The sequence below is a fragment of the Mastomys coucha genome, unplaced genomic scaffold (assembly GCF_008632895.1).
Source record: "Mastomys coucha isolate ucsf_1 unplaced genomic scaffold, UCSF_Mcou_1 pScaffold22, whole genome shotgun sequence".
NCBI classification, from domain to species: domain Eukaryota; kingdom Metazoa; phylum Chordata; class Mammalia; order Rodentia; family Muridae; genus Mastomys; species Mastomys coucha.
This window is the reverse complement of record NW_022196905.1, coordinates 249,647,299-249,658,941: the sequence shown is the minus strand read 5'-3', so window position 1 is coordinate 249,658,941 and position 11,643 is coordinate 249,647,299. Positions and strand designations below refer to the sequence as shown.

At 43.4% G+C, this 11,643-nt stretch overlaps 1 protein-coding gene across 6 annotated transcripts in view; it reads left to right on the top strand.

The window, feature by feature from the left end:
- The window catches only part of Wdr59 (WD repeat domain 59), a 76,111-nt gene extending 69,840 nt beyond the window's left edge, over positions 1-6,271 (top strand). For all 6 annotated transcript variants that reach the window (XM_031341465.1, XM_031341464.1, XM_031341462.1 and 3 more), the window contains one exon: positions 4,059-6,271. In XM_031341465.1, coding sequence (XP_031197325.1) covers positions 4,059-4,294 — 236 coding nt within the window. In that variant the 3' untranslated portion in view covers positions 4,295-6,271. The remainder of the gene's footprint in view (positions 1-4,058) is intronic.
- Positions 6,272-11,643: the final 5,372 nt, after the last annotated feature.

Genomic DNA, 11,643 nt, shown 5'->3' with positions numbered 1-11,643 from the left:
GAAATCCGCCTGCCTCTGCCTCCCAAGTGCTGGGATTAAAGGCGTGTGCCACCACCGCCCGGCAAAAATAAATTCTTAAAGGAAAAAGAAAATGTGGTGTATATACACTGTGGAATTGCATTCAGCCATAACAACTGAATGGTGTCATTTCAGGGAAACTGGTGCATGAATTAATTTCATGTCTAAAACCAAGTATCACATGTTCTCTCTGATTTGTGGATTCTAGATTTTAGTATACATGTAAACTATGTATACTCTATGACATGAGAGTAGAAATGGAACTGCCTAAGGGACAGTTCCATTTCAAAACAGGTAAAACAAAACAGGATAAAAACCCAAACAACAAAAAGAGAATATATATATACCCTAGGAGCAATAAAACCAGTATCACAGAATTGTAGAAAGGGAGAAGAGGGTTCTGAAAGAGACTCACAGAGGAGCGGGGTGGGAAGGATGGGATGTGAGATAAGGGGCAGAATAGGCTCAAAAGTGCATTCTCCATCTGCATGAACACATCCTTATGAAACAGACTCATTTCCAGAGAGTAGGGGAGCGGGAGTTCATTATAAAGTGGTCTTTAGAGATCAGACAGTGAACAAAAACAGCGCAATAAGTAGGTAAGGTCTCCTCTAGTGAGTGGCAGGGAATGCTGGGCTTTGATAAGATTCATAAAACTCTGTATATCATATATATCTCTAGTTTCCATTTGAAAAATAAACTAGAGCAATATTTATAAGAGCTGACACTAAATATCAAGGTTATTTTAGTAAGTTGTGACTAGGTATACATGCTTGAAAAAAATACAAAAATACAAAATTCTATTTTGATAATGTATTTTTTTTTCAGAGCTTCTAAATATAAGAGAGTGTACCAGGAAGAGATTAATGATAGCCTGGAACAATTTGTCTTTTGAAATTAGTTTTTAGGAAAACATCACGGAGATATGGGGCTGATGCATGAGCTATCAATCAGCCAAACCCTTGTTGACATCTCCTGCTCTGAAGCACCATGCAAAGACGTAGATGCGGGTGGGCTGTGTGTGTGTGTGTGTGTGTGTGTGTGTGTGTGTGTGTGTGTGTGTGTGTGTGTGTGCGCGCGCGCACTCACATGAAATTCATAGAGCTTGAAATGTGAGACAGATAAATGATATTAAAAACTATTATTGCTAGGTATGAGAATGCAATCCTGCAATCCTGGAACTTGAAATCAGGAACTCCGGTCTAGCCTCAGCTGCATATTGATTTTGACAGCATGAAACCCTGTCTCAAAAACAAAAAAACAAAACAAGATAAAAACCCAAACAACAAAAAGAGAATTAATATATACCCTAGGACCAATAAAACCAGTATCACAGAATTATAGAAAGGGAGAAGAGGGTTCTGAAAGAGACTCACAGACAAAACATTAACATAAGCAGTGACTAAGCTGCGCAGAGGGGTCAGTCCGTCTGGATTTGGAGGAAGTAGCTGCTCACAGAAAAATACAGGGCTCAGCCAGGGCTGGAGGAAGATACCCTCCAGGCTCCCAAGACATCGGTTATCTCCCTCTGCTGGAAAGCCCAGTTTCCTCTCTTCTGTCTGTAAGAGTCACCAGGTCAGCAAGGGCTGGAGAAAGACCCTGTAGGCTCCAAAGACAACGGTCACCTCCCTGTGCTGGAAAGATCAGTTTCCTCTCTTCTGTCTGTAAGAGTCACCAGGTCAGCAGACAGCAAACAAAATCTATGAAATCAGCTGAATGTGTTCACACATACCTGTAATTCTAGTGCTTGGTGTCTGGAGAGGAAGAGGAGTCTGAGGCCAGCCTGTGCTCTTTGGCAAGAACAGTGTTAATTCAAAACAGAAACAAACACAAGAAAGGAGGGAAGATATTCAGGATCTGAGAGGAGTTTGTTTCCGTAGGGATAATTGCTTCACTAAGGATTCAGATCTGCCCACATAAACTTCTTTAAATTAACAAGATGTTTATTTTTTTTATTTAATTATATTTTTAAAATTCTGGTTCTTTTTTTTTTTTAAGATTAAAAAAGTTATGTGTATATGCCAGAGTGATTTTATGCACCCCGCATGTAGGAGGCCAGAAGAGGCCATTGGACCCCCTAAAACTGAAATTATAGGAGGTTGTGAGCCTCCATGTGGGTGCTGAGAACCAAACTCCGGTCCTCTGGAAGAGCAGCAGGAAGACTGAACCATGAGTTGTCTTCTGAGCTCCCTGCATGTGCTGTGGCTCATGGGCACCTTTGCACATATGCCAAACACAAGGAAATGTAATAAGGAAACCAGAGCTGTTTCAAAACACTGAAAGACAGTTTGTATGACACATGACTATCATCTGGGGCTGGCTTAGAGGCGAGGTCGCGCCACGTATGATTGTTTGCTACAGTCTTCTTGTCTTTTATGTTTCCCTGTGCATCTTATAATCCATACTAAGATGTAGTCTTTTTTCCTCCTAAGTTCTAGAGGGCTACCTAAAATAGTCATCTAAGCCATTAGATAGAGAGCTGAGCCATTAATGTTTTATTTCAAATTATATAATTTAAGATGAAGGATAGAGGGGGAGAAAGGAAATACAATTTTGGGTTTTATAGTTTTAACTTTGTAAAGATTTATTTTTTATCTGCATAAGTATTTTTTTAAGATTTGCTTATTTATATATTTTATGCATATGACTGAATGCTAGAAAGGGAACCCCTTACAGATGGTTGTGAGCCACCATGTAATTACTGGGAATTGAACTCAAGACCTCTGAAGGAACCACCAGTTCTCTTACCCACTGAACCATCTCTCCAGCCCAAGTGTTTTGCCTGCATGTGTACATGAAGTTTTAGCCACCATGTGAGTCCTGGGACCAAACCCGCTGAGCCATCGCTCCAGGTCCACTTGTTCCTCCTGTCAGAAAGGAGGAAAGGAGCCATCAGCCTCTGGAAATTTGCAAAGTGGTGGTGATGAAAGTGTCCCACAGCCCCATTTAAGGGTTTCCATTTTCTTGGGAAATAAGAAGAGAAGATAGCCGGTGAGAGACTGGCAAAGGCACATGGAAGAAGTTTGCAAACTAGGGCAGAGATTCAATGTTGTAGCTTGAAAAAGGAGGAAAAGCAGGGTTATACCATGCCTAGGCTCTTCTCTATCAGTGAGCTTAAAGTCAAACACACTTTTGATGAGGATCCTCCATCTAGCTTTGCTCCCCAGGGTAGGTGTGCAGTGGGCAGGTTCTATGGCTAATTCATGGTTTCAGCTTGGCCAGGTATTAATGAGAAGGGAAAAGGAGCTGAGGATATTTACAAAAAAACAGGGTCATGAACTTAGTGCAGGTGGTCCAGGTTGTCAAAGAGGAAAATGCAGCCAAAAAGGGCAGATAGATTAAAGCAGCAGGTGGACAACAGAGGCAGGTGGACACCAGAGGCAGTGGACACCAGAGGCAGGTGGACACCAGAGACAGGTGGACAACATAGGTGGACAACAGAGGCAGGTGTGGACTAAAGAGTGGCCAAAAGGCTAGAGAAAGCTGTTGAGGTTTGATCTGTTGCTAATGTAATGCTAAATTTTGTACCCAAGATCTAGGCCTACAAGTGAAATCTCACATTTACCAGCTTTTGTCGCAAACCTCATTCCTTAATTGAAAGCTATTGGTTAAATAAAAATAGCTACAGGCAATTACTCGAGGGATTAGAGGTAACTGGAGGTTTTGTTTTTGTTGTTTGTTTGTTTTTAATGTATGTGAGTACACTGTAGCTGTCTTCACACACACCAGAAGAGGGCATCGGATTCCATTACAGATGGTTGTGAGCCACCATGTGGTTGCTGGGAATTGAACTCTGGAAGGGCAGTTGGTGTTCTTAACTGCTGAGCCATCTCTCTAACCCCCGGTAGACACGTTTTTAAGTCACCTGGTTGACTAGGGAGAAAGAAAAAGCATGAGGATGAGAGAGAAAAGAGAAAGACTGGTCTGCCAGAGCCTGACAGGATGCTAAGAGGAGTAGGTATCCTTATCCAGCCAGACTCAGTCTGCGTTTATTAGAACTAATGTTGCCTCTTGCTTTGTCTCTATCCACCCATTTGCAGAGTTTGGCGTGTACTGCAGCCACTGCCGGAGTGAGGTCCGTGGCACCCAGTGTGCCATCTGCAAAGGCTTCACATTCCAGTGTGCCATCTGCCATGTGGCTGTGCGGGGTTCATCCAACTTCTGCCTGACCTGTGGGCATGGTGGCCACACAAGCCACATGATGGAATGGTTTCGGACCCAAGAGGTATGTCCCACTGGGTGTGGCTGCCACTGCCTGTTGGAGAGCACCTTCTGAATCCCAGAGGACTCCATAAATACCGGAGAAGGCTCTCTGCTGCTGCCGGTGGGAAGTTCTAGAACCAGGGTCATCCTGGATGATTTAGGATGGTGAATAGTCTTCTCACAGATTGTCACAGCGTCTGCTCCTGAGCCTTTCTGTTCCCTTCTCTGGATGTCGGAGCATGGATGAGGGGAGGGGGACGCACAGAGCTGACCCTCCTGCACCGTCTGTTGAGTCCACAGTGGATGTTTTCATGAGGAAAAGCACCTGCTCCAGAGCCACCAGAGCCAGCATTAGCCTTCAAGATGCTGCCCTTGAACCAGGAATGGGTTCTCCAGATGCAGATGCAGTTCAAAGACACACATCAGCTGCAAAGCAGTCTCCTGAGCCAAAAAGACACTGGCTCTTAGTGTCATCCACAAGTGAGCTGTGGTCTCTGTGACTTTAGAAGTTGGCACCTTGATGATGGCCTTATAAAATCCAATACTAAAGTGTAATATATGATGGACATATATATTCAGCATTCTTTTTCCTGGTACAGGGCTTGAACTCAATGCCTTGCACATACTGGTGAGCAGCCATACCACTGAGTTACATTCCAGCCCCGTAAGAATCCTTAAGATGTATATATTTTCTGCCTCTCTTCATCTGCTTTCCTTTGACTAATAGAAGTCTATACTTGAGAGAGAGAGAGAAAGAGAGAGGGGGGGAGAAAGAGAGAGAGAGAGAGAGAATGAATAAGGAAAGTGACCGTCTTAGTGACTGACTCACTTTGCATTATACTTCTGGCTGAAGGAACTGTTTTGGACAAGACTAGAATTAGTCTCATGGCTTCTAAAGGAAATGACATTTGACTTTGATCATCTAACAGAGGAAACAGAATTTGACATTAAGGTTCTCTCTAGCTGCAAGAGTCTCATAATTGTTTCTTCTAGCAAAGGGGAAATGAGATGGCATTTCAGCACTGATACCAAAGTCTCTCTCTGCCTCTGGGCAAGCTGGCCGGCTTCCAGGGGTGCTCTTTACTTGAACTCCCTTGCAAACTCATCAAAATCACGCCTTGAGGATTTTCTGGGGTTTCAGTTCTCTATACCAGGGAAAAGAATTTAAAAAAACAAAACAAAACAACCCACTCTACTGAAATTCCCATCTCTTAGAAATTTAAATTCCTTGGGCCTATAATATGGCTCAGTGGGCAAAGGTGCCTGCCACTAAGCTTACTAACCTAAGTTTGTTCCCCAGCATGACCCATGTGATAGAAGAACTGACTCCTAAAAGTTGTTCTTTGACTTCCACATATATGCTTTGATATGTGAATGTACATACACACACAACAAAAAATGTAATTTAAAAATTTTATAATTCCAAATTGATTATGTCATTGGATTATGGTTACACATGTCTCTAATCTCTTCACTCATGAGGCTGAGCTAAGAGACTTTCAAGTTTGAGTCCATCCTGGGCTACACAGTGAGTTGATGGTCAGCCTAAGTTACATATGAAGATACTTAAAAGCAAACATCATAAAAAAAGATCTGGAGATAGAGCTTAGTATTGAATGCTTGCCTAGTATACAGGAGCTGATGAGTTTGACCCTTAGCAACACACACACACACACACACACTCTAAAACAAAATGCTACATGTTCCATAACAGGTTAAGTGTTGTATATCACTTTGTTTGAAACTACAATTTAAGACCCATGAATGGGCTAGGAAATCAATTGTATTTTTAATCAGTTTTATATTTTTAAGGATTACTTTGTGTGTGTGAATCTGTGTGTATGTTGTGTGGGACAGAAGAGGCCATCTGGTTCCTTGGTGCTAGAATTATAGGTATTTTCAGGACACCTTGATTGTTTCATGTGCGTTCAGGGATCCTAACTTGGATCATCATGATTGCAAAGTAAAACCTAACTGTTTTGTCTCCAGCCCCCAAACTTGTCATTTAGAGAAAGTAAAATAATGCGGGAGAGAAATCATTATGTACTAACACAGTCTTATGTCCTTTGTTTACCAGTATGTACACACACACTTGCACTCATATCTTACAGTGATGGTTGGGCCCAGTCCCCTGTATTATTAATTGGTCAAGAGACTCAGTGGCATAAGCTTGATCTTGAACTGTGTGCCAAGTTTGGGTACCAGTGCCTCAACAGCATGGTGCTGGGATGGGGGAGAAAAGTCCCCAGACATCTGAGTGTATTATACTTTACTCCTCCAGCCTTGTTTGTGTTGATACTGCCATGATGCTGGTCCCACAGCAGGTGGACTGATGTGACAGGTACATATCTGTTGGGTCCTCTGTGAGTTCACACCATTTACAGAGAATAGTCACTTTCTCTGTCCACTGTGAAGCTAATGGAAATGCTGTCCCTGTTAAGAATGGGATAGTTTTCTTGAGTGGGTTATTTCCATAAGAGCGTTGTTTTCCAAAACAAAAAACCTTCTTAGTGACTATGAAGTCATTTCAAGTTTAAAAATGTTACATAGGGGGCTGGAGAGATGGCTCAGAGATTAGGAGCACTGGCTGCCTTTCTAGAAGCAGTTCAATTTCCAGTAACCATAAGCCAGCCCACAACCATTTGTAACTCATTCCAGGGGATGAGATGCCTTTTTCAGCACCAGGCATGCACATGGTATCTAGACACTGGCAAAACACTCTTTATGCATAAAACAAAAGCAAGACATTATATAACATCTCTCAATATGTCAGTTGTTTGCATTTCCAAGTTACCAGAACAAAAACTTAGTATTTGTGAAAAGTGTCCCTGTTTGGAAACTTAGTGGTCTGGATGCTGGCTCCAGTCAACAGCCTCTCTACCTTAGCTAAGACCTTTTGTTGACTATTGTGTTTGTTTGAGGTAGAGCACCATTGTATTGCCCAACTGACCTTGATTTTGGGACCTCTTACCTCCAGAGTGCTGGGATTCCAGGCGAACATCACCACACTTGGGTGGTTGTTTTTTGTTTTTTTGTTTTTTTTTTCTTTTTAAAATATTATAACCTGTATTCTAAACACCTTTGAATTTGCCAAGGAAGACAGTAGGCATGGTAATGGTGGTGCTGCCTTTAATCCCAGCATTTGGGAGGCAGAGGCAGGAGAATCCCTGAGTTTGAGGCCAGTCTGGTCTACAAAACAAGTTCCAGGACAACCAGGGCTGTTACACATAGATACCCCATCTTGAAAAGCCAAGGAAAGCAATGCTAGCTGTCTAGGGTACCAAGGGCTCTTTAGCCAGCCTGCCAAGCAGAATGGACCATGTGTTCTAGGTGACTGTCAGCTTGAGTTTGTCCTCCCACCTCAAGCCACCCAGATCACAAGACTTAACACTTTCCTCGTGGACACGAAGTAGAATCCGTTATGCTTAATTTTAAAAAGTTTTTATGTATCTATAGATGCATACAGTCTGCATTTGCTGATCCACAATGGGCCTGACAGCCCTTCCTAGTGCTTCTTTGAAGGGCTGGTAAGATCAAGGGGAGGAATCTAGGGTTTGTTTTTGTTTGTTTGTTTGTTTTTTGAAGGTTTAATGCAGTAGGAGCTAAGGAGACAGTGGCCTTTCATTCTGCCAGAAAAATGGATGTGCTGTGCACACCCATGGGTGAGGGCTTAGGGAAATCATCTAAGCAACAGAATAAATTTCGAATTAGTTCTGTTAGCTATGGAACAGTAGTTTAGGAAATAAGGTTCTGAATCACAGGCCCACTCCTTGGTTGTCACTCCTCATTCCATCTTCAAAGCCAGCCCAGCAGGTGTTAGACTCAAAGGATAAAGGGATAAAACACACATCGTTTGTCTCAGTCTAGTGTTCTTATAAGAACCAGAAGCAAACCTGTTCTGCTGGTATTCCGTGTATTGGCAAGTCTGTGTTGACACGTTGCTGAGTTGTTTTCTTTTTATATTTTAGAAGGCCTGGTTTTATTTATTATGTATTTAATATGAGATGGGCATTGTGAAAGAGACGAGTCTAGGAGGAAATGTGGTTGTGTCTCTACCTGTGCTCTGGCCTCCTAGGAAAAAAAGGAATAACTGAGAGTTGGGGGGGGGGTATGGTAATATTGCAGGATATTTGATTACACAGTTCACCCTGAGATTATGTTATTAACTGAACCCTGTTTCTAGTTGGGGTGTGGCCCAGCCCTTTTGCACATGCCTTTAATCCCAAACAAGAAAGGTAAAGTTGGTTTGTAGGAGGAAGCACCCATTTTTGAAAAGTCATGTCTAATTGAGTGGCAGACAAAGAGATCAATCAGAGAAAGATGTGACAGACTAGGATCTGCCCATCTCTCATGAGGAGAGGGGAAAGGGAAGCTACTTGAGGGACAGTGCAGAGAGAGAGAAGGCAGTTTTACTGGGGCGGTTGAACAGAGACAGGTTGCCGAGAGAACAAGCTGGACACAGGTGAAGACAGAATGAGCCAGAGAATGAAAAGGATCCCAAATACTAGAACGTATTGCCAAAATTAGCTTGAATCCAAGCAAATCAATTCATGAGAGGCCAAGAGAAGCCAGACTGAATTGTCACCTTGGAGAGGAGTTTGAGCCAGAACAGCTGAGTTGAACCAGCCAACCAGAGATCAGAAAGAACTAGAAAGGGTAAGCTTATTCAGCAGCAAGTCTCAGTGGCTGAAAACATTCTAGGCCTAGATTAGAGTGTATGGAGGCCAGAAGCTTCCAGGACTAGGTTAGCAGACTGAGGTAGTAAGCCTTGGAGGTGACAATTACTTCAAGAGAATAAAAGCTACATTTCCAAGGACATCCAGGACCTGAGTGTGTGTGTCAATATGGCTGAGTGTCTTTGGAGGGTGAGTGATTTCAGTAGGAAAGAGTAAGAGAGCACATGAAAGGCTTAGCCAAGGACAGGGAGAAGGACATCATTGAAGGCACTTGCAGTTGCTTATCAGTGGGACACAGGCTGAAGCTGATAAACAGGGCTAGAGAGGCACATGAGCCAAAATGCTGTGCCAGGGAGTCTTGGTATTTCTGCTGCTAGACCTTCCCTCCTCCCTATCCACTTGCCTTTCAGGCTTGGAACTCTGCAGCCCACCTGCCTGTGCAGAGTGGTGTAGCTACCCAGTATCCGTTGCTTCATCCTTTCCTCGCCCAGGAAGAGCAGCTTGCTAATGCTCATTTGGACTCCTAACATAGTACACGTTGCGGCCTATGTACCTGCTTTGTGCCCTGTACACTAAGACATCCTCCAGCAAATGCTAGGCAAGTACCTTTTCTTTTAGAGTCTAAAGGTATAGGTCTTTTTCTCACAAGAACACTCCACTTCAGATGTCTTTAGGTATGATGCCCTTCTGGCCTGACTGTCTCCTTGGGTACAATAAGGTACTCAGAGCCCAGACAAACAGGAACTGGGGATCTAGTTCTGTTGGAAGTATGTTTATTTCACATGCACAGGGCCCTGGCTTTATTCCCCAGCATCACTTAAAACTGCTAGCAATAGAAACCTATGTTCCCAGCACTTAGGAAATACAGGCAAGGAGATCAGGATCTCAAGATCATCCTTGTCAACAGAGAATTTGAGGCCAGCCTGGGCTACATGAGACCTTGTCTCTGGATGTAAGAGCCAGGGGCCTGGGGAAATAGTTTAGTTGGTAAAGAGCCTTCTTCACAAACATGAGGACCTGGATTTGGATTCCCAGGACCTACACTAAAATATTGGGATGTGGTGGGCTGTGTCTGTAACACTAGCTTGGGGTTGGGGGTGGGGTGGGGGTAGGGGAGGTGCCTCTCATGGAGACAAGTGAGTCCCCAGAGCTTACTGACCTGCCAGTGTAGCCAGCCAAGCACTGAGCTCTGGGGTTAGGGAGAAACCCTCTCTCAAAAATATGAGATCGGGGAGGGATAGAGCCTCCCTATGGACGTGTACACATAAGCACACACAGAGAACTTGTATGTACACGCATGTATATGTATGCTTACGCACAGGACTCGGGGAAGTGCTTTACTAACGTGACATTTACTATAAGGATAGTATAAAAGTTCCAACTATCTAGATGAAGAGGCGCACAAGACAAAGGACATGGGGAGGGACAAGGAGCTTCCAGCTCTCCCCTGAATATCAGCCTCTAGACACCTCCACGTCTTCAGCAACCCGGAAGCTCCCCAAACCTATTGTGTGGGTATGATTAATATAGTTGATTAAACTGTCAGCCACTGGTGAAACATTCTACCTTAGGCCCTTTTCGAAGGTCAAGGGCAGGGCCTACCATGATACAGTTGGTTTCTCTGGCAGCCAGTCTATATCTTGTGGCTACCCAGGTGTCTAAGAGTCACGAAAAATAACTGCTATCATTTCAGGAAACAGCAGAGGTCATAGGATCTCTGTGTCAGAAGCTCCAGCCAGGGTCAAATACTGAAAATATTCTCCCAGTGGTTCTGTTACTAGGGAAACAACAAGAGCTGCCGAGTCCTGTCAGGAACCAGAGCAGAGGCCAAATGTACACAGTTGATTAAATAACTAGGGAAGGGAAACAGTATCTCATATTTAGGGCCACATGCTTAATTTCTTATTTTTATTTTGTGTGTCATGCATGTATGTGTATTTGCAAGTGTGCTTGCCTGTGCCTTCATGCATAGAAGCCAGAGGTCAACACTGAATGTCCTCCACATTTTTTTCTTTTCTTTCTCTCTTTCTTCCCCCCCCCCATTTCCCCTGCAAGAGACAGGGTTTTTCTTTCTTTTTTTTTTTTTAAGATTTATTTATTATTATAATTAAGTACACTGTAGCTGTCTTCAGACACACCAGAAGAGGGTGTCAGATCTCATTATGGGTGGTTGCTGGGATTTGAACTCAGGACCTTTGGAAGAGCAGTTAGTGCTCTTACCCACTGAGCCATCTCCAAGGAAAAAAAAGGAATAACTGAGAGTTGTGGGCATGGTATGTTGCAGGATATTTAATTACACAGTCACCTTGAGATTATGTTACTAACTGAGCAGGTGGATCTCTGAGTTCAAGGCCACATAGGCTTTATATTTTCCAGTCCCTTATTTGGTCACTTCCTCCCCCCGTCTCACCCTGAGGCTGACTACCAAGGTCCAGCTATCAAAATTTTAAAGTCCACCAATCAAAAGGATCTTTTGACTAACCTAATGAACATACCCAATTAGAATTAAACACTCCACCCCATCACAGGGTTTCTCCCTTTACCTTTATAAACTGCCATTTTCCAATGGGCCACATCTATCTACTCTCTATCCAGAGAGTAGATCCTTTGTCCCTCTAGGGCAAATATCCCTCCCCCCTTGCCTCCTGTATTCCTTGTTCTCTTTCTCTTGTCTTTGATTCTTACTCCCTGTCCTTTATCCCTCTGGGACAAATAAGTCTCCCTTGGGCTGAGAACTTGGGTCTTA